We start from the raw sequence: 20,836 nt of genomic DNA, 5'->3' as shown, positions 1-20,836 counted from the left end.
TCTAGAGTTTGCAGAGAGAGAAGGTTAAATTTTTCTGAAAACTAGAATTCCCAGGATTCCCTAGCACTGAGCCATGGCAATGAAAAGGGTGTCAAAGTGGATTTCTTTCCGCAGTGCGGTTGCATCCAAAAATATTTGTATTTTGCACAAATATTCCTGGAACCCTGCATGTCAAAATAAATATTGTCGTGTCTCCAGAGTGTTCCCGAGAGCCAGAGGCCTTACTACACCCAAAGTCCATAGTATCGCTCTTGGGACAAAACAAATATGTTAAAAGGACTTAAACATTCTTTATTTTGTTCAACGGTGATTTTGAGGGTTGAAAGAAGTTACAATTATTTTTATTAAATTATTTTTAAGTTTATTTACAAAAAACCTGTTGTTTTAATATTATTGGAATTTTACAGGAATTGCTACTGGATATTCCGTGTGATCTGGGGGGAATCTGCGTGTATTGGACAAACATTGTCGGGAATTATCTTCGAAGCTTGTTTGAAACACTGCTGGTGACCTCTTTGTGGGGTGTAATTATGGCTTCCAAGAAAGTGTTCTTTGATCTCTTATCCACAATGTATGAGAAAGAAGAAGCACAAAGAAGGAAAAAGAGGAGCCGCTTCACCAGAGCTCTATTGCTAATGAAGCGAAGAAGACATGCATTAACTACTTTATTATTTTTGGTGGGTAGTTGCAATATAGACATTTCTGCGTGTCTTGCCTGGGTGGCTACCTGGCCCCGCATCTCTCGTTGGTGGGTGAGACCCCGTCAACGTTCAAGGTGGTGGGGCGAGGAGGTGTTACAACAGTGGGATAACGAGATGTGGGTTGCAAATTTTAGAATGTCAAAGGAAACTCTTTGATCTTGCTAGCTTTCTAAAACCTGAGATTTATCGTGGCGAGTCTACTTTCAGAAGCCCAATCACTGTGGAACAGAGAGTAGCCATAACAATATGGTGGCTCTCCAGCCCATTAATGTATAGAAAGGTTGCTTCCCGGTTCGAGATAGGACCATCAACAGCTGCAGAAATTGCCATCGAGGTCTGTTTAGCGATGGAAAAACTGCTACTAAAAAAGACAGTACAGCTTGGAAACTACCACACGGTATGTAAGATTTCCTTTATGCTATACTGCAATAGATTAAAATTGTTAATGTACAACGTGCTTAGACACTAATAATTATACAAGAAATTTGTGACAGTTTGGATCAGAGAACAATGCGTGATGGCACATGTTTAGTTACCCAAATAAACCCTTTATTCCACCAAAAGTTCAGGAAGTAACATGTCCTTAAATGTAGATGTAATATTATAGAAGCACAAATAAATGTCTCGTTCTACAGGTCTTGGTTGTAATATGTGGTTTGCCATGGTGACTGCATTACTTGCACGGTTTTAATGAAATGATTACCCCCCCCCCCCATGTCTTAAATTAATTATTTTATGTTGCTGTTAGAGAGAGAGAAAATGTTATACCTCCGGTTGCTATACATACACCACATGCGAATGAATATTAAATTTTTTCATGTTTACTCTCAACAGATAATGGATGGCTTTCAAAAACTTGGTTTTCCACATTGTGTGGGCGCTATTGATGGGACACATATCAACATTTCTCCTCCATTGGGGAAAAGAGAGGAATACATCAATCGCAAGCAAGGATTTTCTGTTGTTCTTCAAGGAACTTGTGATCACACTGGGTGTTTTATCGAAGTTGAAATTGGAAATTTCGGGCGTTCCCATGACAGTCATGTCTTCACAAATTCTGCTTTTTGCCAGGTTATGGACGCAGGATGTTTTGTGCCTGGTAATCCAACCATCCATGTTGATAATGTAGATATACCTCCATTGGTTATTGGTGATGGAGCCTATCCGATAAGAAAATGGCTTATGACCCCTTATAGATGTAATATGAACCCCGCAAAAACTTATTTCAACTCCACCCTATGCAAGGCTAGATCGGTGGTAGAAAGATGTTTCTCAAGATTGAAATCGAGATGGGGCTGTCTTTCTGGAAGGCTTTCAGTAAAAGAAGAAAACTTTATATGTGTCATATCAGCGTGTGTGATCCTACATAACATTTGTGAAACAAATGGCGAAGTGCTGGATCATGATGTGGAACCCCCTCCCAAAATCATTCTTCCTCCTTTTCCAGGATCTATTAGAGGTCCATTTGAAAACCACAAAAAAAAAGGTCAAGCTGTTAGGGCCGCTTTAACAAAAATGATGTTTGATCTGTGACAGTGTACAATTAACAGTTTTCTATATTTTTTTTTTTTGGTCTTGCATTGGATAAGTTTTAGGATCATCCTCATTGACGCTGTGTTCTCAAAAGTCATCTGTAACCACATGTTTAATGTGTTGTGCCTTGATAAGTTTTGCAATTTTTATTGTGTGGAAAAGGAACATGTGTTGTTAGACCTTTTGTGACCGTTCTTCGAGAAAAACAACCTAATAGATATGCGTAGTTGAAAAGGGTATTCAAAATATATGATTGTGTTTGCAACCAGTGATTCCAGCACTCCTATTCCACGATGTGTGGTTTGCAAGGTCAGTATAGTTGTTAATGTTTCCTTTTTTTTTTTTGGGTACTACATTATTATTCCATACCTGTTCTGTAAAACATTGATAATTCATGGTGTACTACTTCTTTTCACTCAGAGGCAATGAACATCACAGGTTATAGTGAGGTAGATTCCTTGATATGTTTCGGATTACAGCTTCATAAAAATTTGATGGTCGATAGGAGTTGTGATATCAACTCTGCTTATGATTACGGTATTTTAGGGAACTGGCATGCAAAACTCGCATCTTACGCCTTCTTATTTCATAATGTGATTATGTGATCGTATCTTAACACGTGTTTTGATGTATTTGTGGACAGCTATTCATAACTATTATTCACTTCATAGCATGTGAAAAGAAGTTTTTGAATATTATTATTTGTACCATGATTCCAGTGACATCAATACTTGATTTATACAGTGAAAGGTATTTCCCCTTTCTCATCATGTTTCTGGAATATATTGCTGTGTCAAACAACCATGCACTTGTATCGTTCATGATACTGATGTTTTACAGACAACTTTCTTCTAGTAATCAAGCTGTATGGGTTTATTTCAGCTGTTTAGCGTTTGAAAAATTAAAACAGAAAGACAAGACAAGACAGTACTGTTAACAGCTTTGCCTTTATTCATAGTCTAGGAATAAAAAGCTGAGCAACTTGTGGAATTCTGCATTCTAATTGATTGATCTAGTTTCTGACTTTTCAGTAGCTTTCCACTGACTGTTATTGTACCGTTATTTTTGGACTTGTTTAGGGTATGCTAATACGAATGATGCATTTGTCCTTTGAGTATAGGGAAAAAAGCCAGAGCAACACAACATTCATAAACAGTGGAGTGCAGCTTTTGCACAGAGTTCATATTCCAAGGATGCATGCATCATTCAGACAACAAACCATAATAGAGAACAAACACCAGCTTTATTTGGACAAGTCTGTAACTGTCCAAATTATCTCTTTCGGACATCTATGACGTCCATCACACTATACTGTTAACTTGCTACTATTACAGTTTGACTCCTCTAACTGCCTCCTATGGCATTCTAGAATTGGCAGTGTTAAGGAGGGGGATGTATAATTCCTGGTCACAGAAAAATCTGCCTGAGAATTCTAAATAACCCACCTTAACTCTGTCATTCCCAGAATGCCACAGGTGTCAGCTATAGGAGTCAAAATGGAATAGTAGCTCATTAACAGTATAGTGTGATAAAAAAAACTATGTAGCATTAACCCTTTCCGCAACCATAATATCGTTGATGTGTCATCAAAGAAAATCTTTAAATTGCCTATAATGAAAACTATTTTAAATGATCATGCATTTTGTGTTTGCTTTAGCCTAGAAACATGTCTTACTTGTTACAATAAAATGTTGTATTTCTAACATAACAGTTATAGACTCTTCAATACACTTGTTTACTTTCATTCCAAATTTCAATTAACATCTTATAAGAACAATATTAGTAACAATGCAATAGCAATTCAACATGCAAAGGGTGGCAGTTAAAAAGAAAAATGTTATCATTTCCAAATCTATGGTGAATAGTTAACTTTTTTTTTTTCTTATTCTTCCACACCGGGAATATAATCTAATGCTGTCGGCCACGCCTGATTCTAACTGGCAAGACCTTGCATCTGGGTTGGCATCCTGGGTTAACTCTTGACCATACAACGATTGAGAATCAAAACATAGAACAGTTTCTGGAATAGATTATCAAACTTAGGACTACAAGGTTGTATCACATCTATGTTTGTGCTGTTTTTCTCAAGAACACTTTCGGGAACGTCAAGTACCTGGCTGGATTCAAAATAGCTATCACACTCATTTTTATCATTGCTTTCTTTATTTCTAATAATTACATCTACTCCCTCATCCACATTATCCTGTGTAGATGTATGGTGGAAATAACAAAGTGGTGGAGTCGTTTGACTTGTGGTCGATTCCACAGGATGGACAGTTTTCTTTCTCCTTTTCAGGACACATGTTCTGCGAGAATTTCCATAGGGAAAAGCATAGGTTTTTTTGGTTTTAATAACCTTTTTATTACCACATTGCATTTCAATTTTTTTGGGGTACAATGTAGTCATGGTCTCCATGCATGTAATCAATCTCTGCCTATCCCTTTCACTGTTTTTTACATCATCCCTTATCACATTGACAAGTTCTTGCTCCATCTGCTTACATTCATTCAAACTTTGGGTGATAAGAGACATGAACTGTTCCTGGGTTTTCCGTGTGAGTTCTGCCTCCTTGCTAGCGCTTTCCATAATAGAGTGAGCTATATGCTCTCCTTCTGTTCCGATTCCTACTGTTTCTCAATCTTGTTCCAGGGGACAAGTTCACATTGTTCTGCTGCTGGTTGTCCTCTACTGTTTCTGTATAAGAAAAAACTACAATTATATCTTTCAACTAGCTACTTGTACCCTTAATTTTTATGATGTAATTGATTTTTACCCTGAATCATTGTTGGGTTGCCATCTGAACCACTTATGCTTGGGGATGATTCCATCTCTGTTGCCGGACCAGGAATAAAAGGAATATCTGTGGAGGAGACGTTACTTTCAGGTTTGTATTGTATGTGCACATACATGTTCCTGAAGACTTTTCCGGATGTTTACATTTGGTGTACATGATTCCACAATGATAAAGATACTTAATTCTTACACAGGCATAGCAGAATTATGTGGAAAAAACATCTTACCATGGTGGTGTTGATCTAAACCCTCTGGAACATTGCGTGGTATTATTATGCTGTTACTGTCCTCCAGGAACGTTTCATCTGAATCTGAAATTGAAAAAGATTGTAAATTTTACAATCAATTGTCAGGATCTGATACAAGCACTTTACAAGCAATTATACATATCTGACATAACATTTGTCAGTTACAACATGCCATTTTAAAAAATATAACATGTACATGCCTTGGTCAAAATCTTCCTCGTTCTCCATTGCTGCAAGGTTTGTTGGTTGGTCATCCCTATTTATGATTGTCCCGATGTCGTTGCTTCTTTCATAATCAATACTTCTGGACAATCTATGAGGTGAGATGCTCACATCTCCATGGAAAATATTATCCAGTTCTTTATAATAGGGGCACGTGACAGGCTGCCTTCCACTCTGTTGGTTATGTTTTACTACTCTTCTGTACTCAAACCGTAGCTTCTTAGATTTGCTGCAACACTCAACTGCTGTTCTCTGGTGTTTCCTCCTCGCCATTTCCTTTGAAACCTCTTTGAAGATGTCAAGGTTACGATGGTGTGCTTTTAACTTGGTTTGTAACCTCATTTCAGACCATATACCAAGCAAGGCTAATACCTCATCTGCAGTCCATGTCTTTCCCCTTGGTGGTTTGATCGAACTAGCATCTGGGTCTGTTGATTCATCCATTACAAGAACACAACAACTGTGGGTAGAGGTTATGAAATGTACTGTGGTCCTATAATGGTCTTAGTGAAAGGAATAGCTGGACGACATTTAAATCCGGCGGGAAAAATTATTCCCAGTAAAGGGCGCAATTTCAAGCTCTCCTTGTAAAACTACAGAAAGCAACAGGAAGTTCAGCGACTGCAATTGCAGAGGGAGACTGCAGCGTCAGAGGAGTAACAGTGGGGAAGCCATGATGCGGCATAGGGGCTGTAATTGGGGCAGGGACGAGATAATCCTCCTGCTAAGATTAGTAAGAAAGAGTGGGAAGGTAAACAGCCTTATGCGCTCCCAGCCCTTCCCTAATAGGCCGCTGTATAGGAGCATAACGAGGCAGCTTCGGGGCCTCGGATACAAACGTTCCATTGCTCAGGTCTCCTCCAAGTTTAAAGTAATGAGGATCAATTTTTATAACGTCTTGCAACTTTTCGGGGGATGCCCTCCTCTGAAAAAACAGCCTCCATATTTTGCCCTCATGAGAAGGCTGTGGATCATGGCTGGAAAGCCAAGTTGGAAAAAGAGAAACCCAAAAGGTAAGTTTTTAAATAATAATTTTCGCGAGACATTACTGGAATGCTAATACATTACATTGCAATTGATAGTAGTGGGCAAGTACTGCGGGTTTTGATCAAACTTTAATTTATTGTGTACTGTTTATATTTGGCTAGATAGCAATGCGTTCTGAATTTGGAACGTCAACTCACACATTACTGTTCCTTTTCCTTTATAAACATCTGTAGATTAAATTAATATTAAATTACAGCATGCATATTACAATTCTTGACCTTTATTTCTGTGCCTGGGTATTCATATCTTCTTCCTTATCTCTACAAACATGTTTGCTGGACCAGAACATAACAATCTAACATAAAAGTAAAAGGGATATAATGATATGTGTTGGCATGTTTTGCAGGTATGAAAGATAGTGTTCAGAAACGTGGAACACCACCTGAAATGGAATCACAGGACAGAAGTTCATCTAGAGGGAGCACAAGAAATAGAAGTATGTTTTTATTGTTATGTAATACACAGTCTCTGTTATTCTGTACAGGACATAATTTTTTTTAAAAATTGAGAATTATTACCATTTCCTGTATGTTACATATACATGTATATTGTTTATAAGGTGTAGAATTTATTGTCACCATTGACAAATAAAACAGATATAAACAAGATCCAGAACTATATAGTAACTATAATACTGTAGACATACAAAAAAAAATGAATTTACTTTAAAAACTTTTTTGTCATTATAGGTTATGTTGTTGAATCATCAACCAACAGCGAGGAGGAAGATGGCATAATACTCATGTCCGAAACAGATACAGAAATTGCTGGTCCCTCAAAGGGTTTTATAAGTGTGAGACAAACACGAACAACCGAATGTTGTGGTATACATGTCATCAAAACAGATAAAGACGTTCATATCTCAAGTGTGAAGACTATATATGATTATAGAAAGCGTTCTTCAGATGCTGTACACACAGTAAAAAAATGTCTAGAAGACGACTTTGGAATTAGTTTACATCGTTCAGTAATAGTATTTCGCAACATTACTTTCCTGTGGATTTTGACTTTTACAGTAAAATGATGTTTAATAGCAGCAGAAGTATAACGGTGAACTTACATTCCCCATACAACTCATTTAAAAAAAATATAAAACATGATAGCAAGAATAACAGGGAATTCTCCATTTGGACAAGTGTCTTCGATAAATCAGTATCTCTATCTGTGGCTACCTTGGTTTATCTTAATACTGTTAAATACCGAAGATAGAAAGAATTAATCTGTAAAAAACATATGATGTTTTCAACCCGCAGAACGAGGGGAGGATGACGTATTTGAAGAACCAGGAACCAGTGGTGCTCGGGAATATCAAGAGAGCGGTGACAGCGACGAGGGAAGTTATGAAATTTTGGATGATATCTTGAAAGAAAACTTCTCAGAGTATCCAGATAAAATTGTCAAACTGCATAAAGCAGGTTGGTAGTCCATGATTTTATTAACGGTGATAACAGGAAAATAATAGCTAGCACAACAGAGACGGATGCTATGTTTTATTTTTAAGACATGATGTGGCTATGTATCAAGTTTTGTCAGAAAGGGTCACGATCATTTACGAGACACAGATTCGAAAAAAGACTATGTAAAGATATTCCTTAATCTTTAAAGATAATTGTTGTATATTTTCCATTTATTTTTTACAGTTGTATCCGCTCTCAAGAAACAACATGCCATCAACACACGTTTTGTGAAAACCGTGGAGGATATCATCGAAAAAATAAGCAATATAGAGAGTAAAATTGAGTGTTTGGGCAAGGATGAAGACATGGTGTGATGGCACTGCCATTGATGGTTGTGTCCTCTAGAGAAGTCTTTTTCTTTTTCTTAGAATTCAAGTTACGTTTTTTTAAATCTGTGAATTGTTATGTACATTTAGGAGTTTGGGATTACTGCTGTATTAACAACAACAGGTTGTATTTTCTGTTGTCTAGCATAAACAAAGAAAGACTACCTCTTAGTACGGATTACACAAAAAAACCTGATTATGTTCTGTTAGGAGGAATGCTATTAAAATGATGCATGTGTCCTCTGGATCCTTAAGACACACCAAAGCTGCACTCGAGTGCTCATGAATGGAGTGTTACCTCCGGAGTCCTTGGACCCATGCATCATTGCAATAGCATTCCTCCGAAACAGAACGAACCAGCTTTTTTTTGGGCACTCTGTTACAGGACTTATGCCATGACTGTCTGTTACATAGAGAGCATAATAGGAGTGATACTGAAATAGTGTGTTAGATTGTTTTTTTGTTATCATGTCCAAAAAATCCATGAGAACGCACAGTACCTCAGATTGTGTGCAGTTGTAAAGTTTACATTTTGTAAAATTATGATGAGGCAAAGGAAACAAAACAGGTCGTCTGATATTTCCAGGCCAAGATTATGCCACTTTATTTTTCCTTTTTTGGAAATGCGAAACAGTGATGAAACTAGAATTTTCTTGAGGGCAACCCAAAACCTTGTCCTTTGCCGAAATTCAATCTTGTCTTTGTGTATAAAATAATTATTCCAACAGATAGAATAAGTTGACTTTTTCAACCATATTTTATTTTTTATAAAAATATATATATACAATTGCCTGACAATGAAAGGCAAAACCGTTGTGAAATGCTACATCGAGTGATGTTGACTTCTTTTTATGTTCTGTTCCAGTGGAACGCTTATTATATTGTGACATATTTCCATGTGTATTTTACTGCATGTCAGCTACATGCTTTGATATTTTATGTAGTACAATGAACACAGATATGTGTTCCTGTGTAAATAATGTTTTTGATAATAATCAAAAAACCCAGTGCTTGATAAAGCAGTTTTTATAAACAAGCCTTTCAAATAAAGAAGTTTAAATTTTTACCCTCGACTACAACATGACTTTCTACCTGCTGTACGTAATTATTTCCTGATATTTTAGAATACACACATGATAACTTGCTATGGTCATCGCCCTGTATTTTGATGTTGACCATAAGGGTGTAGAGTTTAAACATTAAACATGTAGGAAAAGCTATGTGCAATACATCATTGTCAACTTAAAATGATTATAGGAGCCATCCTGTTAGCTATACCTGCGAGCAGTCATAAATATGTCTGCAAACTTTTCAAAGTTCTCGTTATGGTTTTGGTGCGATGGTCGAACAACGGCAGAACACACACTACTAAGTCCAGTACATATTAATCTGAAATAAATTCCAAAGAGGATAATAGTCATGCACTGGAGAGAAAAATAGGACAGGAGAACATTGGTAAGTTTAGAGCCTTGGAAATTTTTTTGTCACATGAATATGTGTCCGTGTAACACTCGTTTTAAACATCTTTGTCTATAATACATAGCAATTAAAAAATCTGGATTTGATAGAAGAATTCGTATCTTAATAGGAAATCATAAGCAGAATGCTTATGATAATTCAGGATACATAACAACTTGCCGAAATATTGGTGTTCATAACACTATACTCTTATTGTGCTACTATTCCAGTTTTACCCCTCTACCTGCCTCCTGTGGCATTCTGTGATTGGCAGTGTTAAGGAGGGGTATTTACAAATCTCAGGCTGGTAATTCTCTGCCTGAGAATTCTAAATACCCCTCCTTAACAATGCCAATCCCAGAATGCCACAGGAGGCACCTAGAGAAGACAGAGTATAGTGCGATGAACATCATAATTACCACAAAATGAGAGGTATGCCAGAAGTCAATAATTAGACATATGTTTCAGAGTACTCCGTATACTGGCACATAACAAAAACCATAGTACTGTCCACTGTACATTGTCCACTGACTATCACATACATGCGTACCAATATGGAAATTAACATGCACAGATAGTAAATGTGGATTCATGAAGTCTTCCGCTGCATGGACTGTATTTCACTTCTCGACTGTGGCATACACAGAACATCTTACATGACATTAAACCGGTAACACATGGAAAGCTAGATATATAGTAGTACACACATATATATTTAACTATATTTCTGAATAAATCGGTTGCTCTTGTTGGGTTTGCACATCTGTGTGCTGTTGTATTTTTATTTTGTGTGTGTGACTGTATCAAAAATATTTTTTCCATAAACAAACGCACACACACATATATATATGTGTGTGTGTGTGTGTGTGTGTATGTATGTATATATGTATGTATTTATGTGTATGCATGTGTGTGTGTGTATATATATATATATATATATACACACACACACACACGGAGAAAGACAAATATATATATACACACACACACACACACACACGGAGAGAGACAAATATATATATATACATACACACACACACACACGGAGAGAGACATATATATATAAATACATACACACACACACACACATGGAGAGAGAAATATATATATATATACACATACACACACACACACATGGAGAGAGACAAATATATATATATATACACACACACACACACACACACGGAGAGAGACAAATATATATATACATACACACACACACACACACACAGACACACACACATATATATATACACACACACACATACATACATAGATATGTGTGTGTGTGTGTGTGTGTGTGTGTGTGTTTGCGAGTGCACATTACATTTTAGAACAACCTTTGATATATGTGTGCATTTGGGTAGGTGTCTATATGTATGCATGTATATATTTCGCTCCGTGTTTATTGATTTGTGTGTCTCAACATATGTTTCTATATATATGTACAGATAACGTGTGTGTGTTTAGATGTACATATACATAGGTATTTGGGAGTGTGTGCGTGCGCGTGCATGTATCTCTTGGCGAGAATAAAATTGTCTGTATACATGACTGTCTCTATCTATCTATCTATCTATCTATCTATCTATCTATCTATCTATCTATCTATCTATCTACCTATCTATCCATCCATCCATCTATATTAGTGTATACATGTGAAGATCTCTGTGTGTGTGTTCATTCACAAACACAGACACAGACACACACACGCACACATTTCTGCTCTCTATGAGTCCCCGGAAATGCAATAAACATGGCGATCTAGGACTTTGGAGGACTGAGGGCAAGGAAGATATTTCAGCCAATCACGACAGTGTAACATTGGAGAACGGAAGTGGGAACGGGTGAGTTTACCGCACAGGCTGATCTTGTAACGAAAGAAAAACGTTACAGCTAGCTGGGAACAGTTTTCAATCGTCTCCTCCCTGGAACGACTGTAGAACACTTCTTGATGAAAGTAGAACCCGATGGGCACCGGATGGGAACTGAACCGTGCGGTAAAGTATGAGGCGTTCCGACCCCATCCGATTCTCGGTACGTTCTCAGAACGCAATGCGATAAACTTCTTAGGATTGTTTCCCAGTACTGCAGGGACCAGTTATACACTTAAAGGTTAGTTGTGGAACAAACTCCCCCGGAGTGTAGTGGAGTCTCCTTCCTTGGAGGTCTTCAAGCAGAGGCTGGATGGCCATCTGTCGGGGATGCTTTGATTGTGATTTCCTGCATGGCAGAATGGGGTTGGACTGGATGGCCCTTGTGGTCCCTTCCAACTCTACGATTCTATGTTATAGGATCTAGGTTTGTTTTTAATTAATATTAGATCCTTTGTTGTTTGATAGCCATAGATAATGTGTTATTAGACATCCCTCTGCTTGGCTATTCCACTGACTGGGCAACAAGGGGCATGGGTTCCCCAAGATTCACACCCCAAATTCTAGGTCCTACCTGATTGGAACGAACAGAGGGAACTAACCCTTATGAAGGATGTCTCCGCCTTCAACGCTGAAAACAAACATCTCACAAGGTAAGCCAATGTTTGTTTTTGGCTTGGGAGGGAGGGAATTAGTCTGGCCCAGCTCCATCAGGACTAGCCTGGAGAAAGAGGCTCCTCCCTCCATAACTGTCCTCTTTCAGCCTGGGAGGGAGAGAATTAGTCTGGCCCAGCTCCATCAGGGCTAGGCTGAAGAAAGAGGCTCCTCCCTCCATAACTGTCATCTTTTGCGCTGGGAGGGAGGGAATTAGTCTGGCCCAGCTCCATCAGGGCTAGCCTGAAGAAGAAGAGCCCTCCCTCCGGTCCATCTGCCTTCGTCCAGGGCGGAAAAATAAAATGCACAGATATAGGATGGGCAACACCTGGCTGAATGAAACTACATGTGAAAGGGATCTAGGAGTCCAAGTAGACCACAAGTTGAACACGAGTCAACAGTGTGATGTGGCAGCTAAAAAGGCCAATGCGATTTTAGGCTGCATCAATAGAAGTATAGTGTCTAGATCAAGGGAAGTAATAGTGCCACTCTATTCTGCTCTGGTCAGGCCCCACCTGGAATATTGTGTCCAGTTCTGGGCACCACAATTCAAAAAGGATGTTGAGAAACTGGAGCACGTCCAAAGGAGGACGACTAAAATGGTGAAGGATTTTGAAACTGCAATGGGACAGCCTCAAAGCTTCAGGCAAAGAGCATCAGACTGAAGTCACACTGGGACAGTCTCAATGCTTCAGGCAAGGAGCATCAGCTGCCCTCAGTTCGCCTCTGACATCTTCCTCCTCCACATCTTTAAATTGGACACCATTCACTTCATAAGGTCCTTTAATTCCTTTATGTCTTCCTCCATTCAATAAACGTCTACCTGGGGTTCTTCTGTCCTGGGGCGGCTATCAAGGGACTCCCCCACTGCCAGGTCCCAGGCTGTCACTCTGCCCTCCGACGGCCTTCCTTTCCCCAGTCTGGGGCCGGAAACCCAAATCCTCCAGTGGTGGCCTGGGAGGTGTGAGCTTCAGGTTTCCCAGTCTTGGGCTTGGCCCTAGTTCCTCTGAAGAAGGCACTTGCTCCTCCACCACCGGGATCTCCAGAACCACCGGGTTCTCCATGAACTCTTCTTGTTCCTGGGTCTCTACTGGACTTAAAACTGTGAGACTTTGCAGACAGTGAGATCTGGAGTTAGTCTTGTGCTCAAAAAATAACACTCATTTGAAACAAAAGAAGCTTTATTGATGAATCCAGGCAGAAACATCCATTAACACCTTTTTGCAAAGTCTGAAGTCCAAAGGAACTTGCTCCCTTCTTAACCCACTCAACCCCTCCCTAAGCAAGCCCCCAATTCCCAAGCTAAAGCAACACAAACGGAGGTTGCATAGATACCAAGGTTGTGTATACTTCCCCTTCCCTTCCCAGACAGCCTCACCTTGAAGAGCGGTGTTTCCAAGCCAGCTTCACTCCTCCTTGATAGCCGGTCTACAGCTACAACCCCATCCCTCTCTCCATACGCCCTCCTTCATCTAAAAGCCACTCCATCTGTCCTTCTATCACTTTCCATTAGTGCTTTCTATACCCATCACTCTACACTACCTACTATGAACTACCACTGTAACTCCTACTTTAATAACCAAACCCTAATATTTTTACCCTTAATGACAGAACTTTTATACACTAGTTCTGACACACAATGGACCAGTCTCTTGCAAGTAACATCAGCCTGCGGTTGCAATGGGCCAGTCTCAATCGTTCAGGTAAAGAGCACCACCCTGAAGTCACAATAGTGCTATCTCAATGTGTAGTTTTGTAATTACAAAACTCCTTATTCAGGCAAGGAGCATCAGCCTGAAGTCAAAATGGGCCAGTCTCAATCTCTCAGGCAATGAGAATCAGCCTCAGGTTGCAATGCGCCAATCTCAATCCTTTAGGTAAGCAGCATCAGCCTCAGGTTGCAATGGTCACGTCTCAAACTTTCAGGTAAGCAGCATTAGCCTAAATTCACAATGGTCCCATCTCATTGCTGCAGGCAAGGAGCATCAGTCTTAGGTCGCAATGGGCCAGTCTCATTCAGGTAAACAGCACCAGCTTGAAGTCACAATATGTCATGAATCCATTTATTCATTCATTTATTCATTTAGGGATACATGCCATAAGGGTTATAGGTTTAGGTTTAGATTAGAGTTGAAATAGATGAGATTTATGGTGGGTTAAAATAATAAGTTTTAATATGTGCTTTAATAGAAGATACTAGAAAGAGGTAGAGAGATCATGGCTAAGGAATCTGTCATCTTAAAATAATCTGTCACGTTAAGATAACTGTCATCCTTCGGCCTGGGAGGGAGAGAATAGGCTGGCCCAGCTCCATCAGGGCTAGCCTGAAGATAGAGGCTCCTCCCTCCATAACTGTTATCCTTCGGCTTGAAAGGGAGAGAATAGGCTGGCCCAACTCCATCAGGGCTAGCCTGAAGATAGAGGCTCCTCCCTCCATAACTGTCATCCTTCGGCCTGGGAGGGAGTGAATAGGTTGGTCCAGCTCCACCAGGGCTAGCCTGAAGATAGAGGCTCCTCCCTCCATAACTGTCATCCTTTGGCCAGGGAGGGAGGGAATAGGCTGGCCCAGCTCCATCAGGGCTAGCCTGAAGATAGAGGCTCCTCCCTCCATAACTGTTATCCTTTGGCTTGAGAGGGAGAGAATAGGCTGGCCCAGCTCCATCAGGGCTAGCCTGAAGATAGAGGCTCCTCCCTCCATAACTGTCATCCTTCGGCCAGGGAGGGAGAGAATAGGCTGGCCCAGCTCCATCAGGGCTAGCCTGAAGATAGAGGCTCCTCCCTCCATAACTGTTATCCTTCGGCTTGAGAGGGAGAGAATAGGCTGGCCCAACTCCATCAGGGCTAGCCTGAAGATCGAGGCTCCTCCCTCCATAACTGTCATCCTTCGGCCTGGGAGGGAGTGAATAGGTTGGTCCAGCTCCACCAGGGCTAGCCTGAAGATAGAGGCTCCTCCCTCCATAACTGTCATCCTTTGGCCAGGGAGGGAGGGAATAGGCTGGCCCAGCTCCATCAGGGCTAGCCTGAAGAAGAAGAGCCCTCCCTCTAGTCCATCTGGCTTGGTCCAGGCCTCAGAGGGAGAGAAGAACTGCTGGACCTGATCCCCTCCCCTCCTCACCATTCCCTTCTCCTTTTGTGTCCTGTCTTTTAGGTTGTAAGCCTGAGGGCAGGGAACTGTCTTATTAAAAATAATGATTGTAAGCAGCTCTGAGAGCCATTAGGGCTGAAGGGCGGGGTATAAATAACATAAATAATAATAATAGAGAATATGGTTGTTTGCTAGGATTGGAATGTGTGGGAATCATACTTCTAACAGAGGCTTGAGTTTAAAAGACTGGTCTCTGTAAAAGGAGGGGGAACCTAGAGAGTTATTGGTATTTTTATACTGTATTATGTTGCTATGGGGTTTGTGCTTATTATATTTTCATATGGTATCTTATTATATGGAGATTGATAGGGTGTTATATTATAGATAGCTATATATATTGCTAAGCCATAATGTTAATTAAACTGTTGTGTGGCTGAGTTCTGTGGTCCAAGGCCACAGGTGCAGTGGTTGAGAAAAGGCACATGAGAGCGTAATTGCTTTTAGGAGAGCTGCCAGAATCCCGGATGGGAGGACACTGCGCAGAAAAGGGCGGGAGAACGCTGTGCGGGAAAGGGCTATCCAATTAATTAGCTTTATTGGTAAATAGAGTGGGGTGGATTCATAGGGTTATAAAAGGGATATGCTTATACTTTCTTTCATTCTTGACAAAAAAGTCACTTCTATGACATGTATCTTCTTCTTCAATAAAAGCTATTCTTTTTCAATGTACTGCCTTTTGTGTTGCAAGAGGGGCTGCAATTAGGACCCTGACAGATATCTCTCTCCCCTTCCATTCCCCCTGCTATCGCAAAAGACCTGGAGAGCATACCAAACCAACCACAGAACCTTTCCCTGCTCTTGTGTAATGCTAGGTCAGTCAAAAATAAAACACACATAGTCCATGATCTCCTACTGGACCAATAGGCTGACCTGGCTTGTTTCACGGAGACCTGAGCAGTGAGCAGATAAGGGGAGCACCTTTGGTCCATGAAGACAATCTTTCCTTGAGCAGGATACCTATCCATATGATGGACCACATCGAATGTCTTTACCTCAGCTTAAAGACTAGGGAAAGACTGGTGATTCTCTTGGCCTACTTCCGCCCTGTTCCTTAACAGACTCCCTAGCCAAGCTGACACAACTGGTCTATGAGCTGCTGCTGGAGTCGCCTAGGCTTTTGGTCCTGGCCGACCACAACATCCCTCTCAAAGCCCCTTCTCAGCATGCGCAGGGATTGCCAGGGCCCAGATGCTGCTGCTTATTCCACTAAGGCCTTTGTGGGAAAGGAAGGTATGCGCCGGGGGTTCAGTGGTCTCCCCTTCCTTCCCTCCATTCTTCCTTTGAGGAGACTGCAATGGTGCCCAAGATGCAGAGCTGGACTCAGGAGGGAAAGGCAAGAAAGGAAGGCTGTGCTTTGGAAATCAAGCTCTCTTTGTGTATCCTGTGTATTTGTGTGTATGTGTGTTTGCCTCTGCTGTTCTTATGGCTGGGAATGGAGGTGAGGACTGAGGAGAAAAGAAAGGCTTAGTTTTGTGCAAATGCAGAACTTCTGTGCATTAAAGAATCCAGTGTGCTGAAATAGCAAAGAACTTTATTGAGAACACAGAGTCAGAACTGCCCACTGCAAGCCCCAAAACCTCTTCCAATCCTAGCCCCCACCTCCAGTTCCCACAGTCTATGCCCCACAGGAAACAAGGTCCCCTTTGCCACCCCCAGAAACTAGCCCTTTCTGTTAATATAAGCCTCCAACTTTCTTCAGCCAACATCCCACACATTGCAAAAGCTATCATTCCCATAACTATTCTAGACAGCTGCAACAAATCCCAGCTCCACATCTAGATAACCTATACCACAACCCACAACCCCCAGCCAAATTCACAACCCAAAGCAACTATCTATACTATTAACAATTAAAATCTAAACTTAAAAAATTACAACAGACATATGGACAGATAAACCTTACAAACACAATCACAAGGGCCTTTTCTTGGCAACACTGAAAAATAATGTTAGTTTACTCCTGAGATTTGTGTGGCTTCTCTTCTTTGTGTATTCTCTGATGTGTCACTTGGTGTGACTTCTGAGAGAAACATTTCCCACAATGCTGGCATTTGTATGGCTTCACTCCTGTGTGGACTCTCTGATGTATCACTTGGTATGACTTCGAAGAAAAACATTTCCCACAATGCTGGCATTTATAAGGCTTTTCTCCTGTGTGGACTCTCTGATGTATCACTAGGCATGACTTTGAAGAAAAACATCTCCCACAACGCTGGCATTTGTATGGCTTCTCTCCTGTGTGGACTCTCTGATGTATCACTAGGCATGACTTTGAAGAAAAACATCTCCCACAACGCTGGCATTTGTATGGCTTCTCTCCTGTGTGGACTCTCTGATGCGTCTCTAGGATTGACTTCCGAGAAAAACATCTCCCACAACGGTGGCATTTGTATGGCTTCTCTCCTGTGTGGACTCTCTGATGTTTTACTAGGCATGACTTTGAAGAAAAACATCTCCCACAACGCTGGCATTTGTATGGCTTCTCTCCTGTGTGGACTCTCTGATGTATCACTAGGTATGACTTTGAAGAAAAACATCTCCCACAATGCTGACATTTGTATGGCTTCTCTCCTGTGTGGACTCTCTGATGTATCACTAGGCATGACTTTGAAGAAAAACATCTCCCACAACGCTGGCATTTGTATGGCTTCTCTCCTGTGTGGACTCTCTGATGTTTTACTAGGCATGACTTTGAAGAAAAACATCTCCCACAACGCTGGCATTTGTATGGCTTCTCTCCTGTGTGGACTCTCTGATGTTTTACTAGGCATGACTTTGAAGAAAAACATCTCCCACAATGCTGACATTTGTATGGCTTCTCTCCTGTGTGGACTCTCTGATGTCTCACTAGGCATGACTTTGAAGAAAAACATCTCCCACAACGCTGGCATTTGTATGGCTTCTCTCCTGTGTGGACTCTCTGATGTCTCACTAGGTGTGCATTTGAAGAAAAATATTTCCCACAATGCTGGCATTTATGTGACTTCTTTCTTGTGTGGACTCTCTCATGCCTGACAAATTCTTCTGTAAAAGAGGACAATGACAGACAAGACTGAATCTCAGTGTTAAGAGAGGAAAGTGTTACCCCAAGATTTAGCCCCACGTTCACCCTTCCCTATTTGAGATCAAATTAATAAAATTGGTATGAGTGACCTGAGCATGACCGTGTTCTGGATGCCCCCAAATCCATATAATGATTGTATCCTTACTCATCGGAGCTACCAAAGAAGAGATTGAAGGGGAGCTGCCATGAGGAAATCAGTAGAAGCAGATAGTCAGGCCATTGAAAAATATTCCATTAAATATATGTAAAACTATTTTAATGGAAAAGTGGCATCATTTCCTGTGAGACTGCCATAGAGTTCAGAGTCAGAGCACATGGCATGATGCAAGCTAACTGCAGAGGATGCTTCATGCTGTGTGGCACCAGGAGATGACTCACAACCAATACAGGATACAGCTCACATGTGGATTGATGTGGGTTGGAGTTGTGTGTACAAGAGATTGTGAAGTGGATGGAAGCTAGAGAGGAGAGATAGTAAATATTTGTTTTATATTGCAACTCAGGATAAAGAACCACCAAGGACTGTGAATTATTTTTAAGTGTCGAAAGTGTTTAGTGCATCGCCAATGCCTATATCTGGAGATTTGCTTCTGTATTCTGCTATGTTATTGTTGAGTTCTGGGAGTGTCGCCTTCAGACTGTGCTATACATTGGCTTGTGAATGGGATCAGAATTCAGAGCTATGAAGGAACCAAGAGCCGGTGTGACAATCCTGTTCTTTCCCCACCCAGGAAACATTCCAAAGCAATTAAAACATCCGAAAGCAATTTTGAATGCTCTCCTTCTGCCCCCAAGCAACAATTTCAGTATAAATATCAGCCCCAACTGGCTGTTCTTCAGCGTCAGTCACATGCTTACTATGTTGTGAATCGCTTTGATCTACAGGAAAGGTGGTATATAAATAAAGTTTTATTTATATATCTTTTTTATTTCGACAGTGGAATATACTCCCTTAGAGTTTGGTGTAGTCCACTTCTTTGGAGGTCTTTAAACAGAGGCTGGATGGTGCCTGGAATGCGTATTCCTGCATGGCAGAAGGGGCTTGAACTGGATGGCCCTTGTGGTCTATTCCAACTCTATGATTCTATAATGCTAGTGGATTCCGGTTCCTTACCCACAGAGGTCACGTTCTGATAATTCTCCATCATTATATGATTGTACATAAGTCTCTGCTTCTTCGTCAACAGTTTCCATTCGTCCTCAGTGAAATATACTGCCACATCCGCAAAGGTCACCTGAAACAGAAAATAGCCCTCATCCAGAGAGAGACTAAGCAAAAGGGGAGGAAAGCACATGGTGCATCCAAATATTATTTGATCTCTTTAGAATTCAGTCTAGGAAATAAACTTTAAATTCTGTTTGCAAGAAAAAAGTTACTGTCTTTGAGATCCAGTTTGTCTTGAATCTTTTCAATATAATATGCAATATAATAAACAATATAATTTAGGCCGTGGCTGGGATATTGATGATTGATTAGGATACTGACTATCCCAACACATACAGTACATTTAGCTACCAAAGAATTATGGTGCATTTAGACATTTCTTGCCACATTTGAGAGGCAAATGTCATTTTTAATCACAGTTCTGGGGAGCACTCTGGGCTTGAGGGCCACTGGGCCCACCCAATATTTAGATCCAGAGATGTTCTCCCATAGCCCCCAACATTTCATAGATGGGGAAAACAAGACACATGTGGACAAGCAACCCAGAAGACATGGAAGATGGCCAAAGTTGTTTATGAGGAAGATCACAAAAGCTAGGAAGGGCACAGCAGTTTGCTTTTGCTTTAGCCTCCTGGGAAGGGCCATATCCTGTCTCCTTCTTTCCTCTCCTCTCCCCACTTTTGAGTTGATGGGCTGCAAACTCAGTTGCACTCAGGAACTGAAGTGAGCTCAGAAAGGGGAAATTGGGAGGAGAAGAGAGCAACTGGGACATTTTTAAAAGCCCCTGAAATAATGGGGTGTCAGAGGATTAATCAGGACTGTCTCTGCCAAATCTGGACAGTATTTTATTTGCTTCCTTTCATAAATTGGCCCAGAAGTGACACAGATGAAGCTAATAGGATAGTGACTCACCAAAGAGCTGTTGTACCTCGATAGCCTCTTTCTGTTGGAGCCCAACTCCCTCCGATTGGCCTCTGTGTCAGCCATCAGGTGGGCAGGGGACCTGGTGGCCCTGCACTTGGGTCACTTATAGCAAGAGAGGCCCCAAAGCCGTGTACAAGGAGGCCGTGATGAGGTTCCTGAGAAAAGGGATCAGAGTTAGGATTGGCTTGGCAAGAAACCCTGCAGCACTCAAAGACACAGAGAAC

At 40.8% G+C, this 20,836-nt stretch overlaps 1 protein-coding gene and 1 pseudogene across 1 annotated transcript; one reads left to right on the top strand and one right to left on the bottom strand.

The window, feature by feature from the left end:
* Positions 1-569: 569 nt before the first annotated feature.
* LOC149290462 (uncharacterized) lies at positions 570-8,316 on the top strand (annotated as a pseudogene).
* A 9,088-nt stretch (positions 8,317-17,404) lies between these two features.
* Positions 17,405-18,436, bottom strand: LOC149290461 (uncharacterized; the record flags this gene model as incomplete). Its single annotated transcript, XM_089489338.1, has 1 exon — positions 17,405-18,436. A coding segment is annotated over one exon (1,023 nt), but the record flags the coding sequence as incomplete, so codon positions are not given.
* Between the last annotated feature and the right edge of the window lie 2,400 nt (positions 18,437-20,836).

Source organism: Sceloporus occidentalis, unplaced genomic scaffold (assembly GCF_023333645.1).
Source record: "Sceloporus occidentalis isolate IW3139 unplaced genomic scaffold, rSceOcc1.0.p SCAF_39, whole genome shotgun sequence".
Lineage (NCBI taxonomy): Eukaryota > Metazoa > Chordata > Lepidosauria > Squamata > Phrynosomatidae > Sceloporus > Sceloporus occidentalis.
This window is presented reverse-complemented; position numbering and strand designations above follow the sequence as displayed.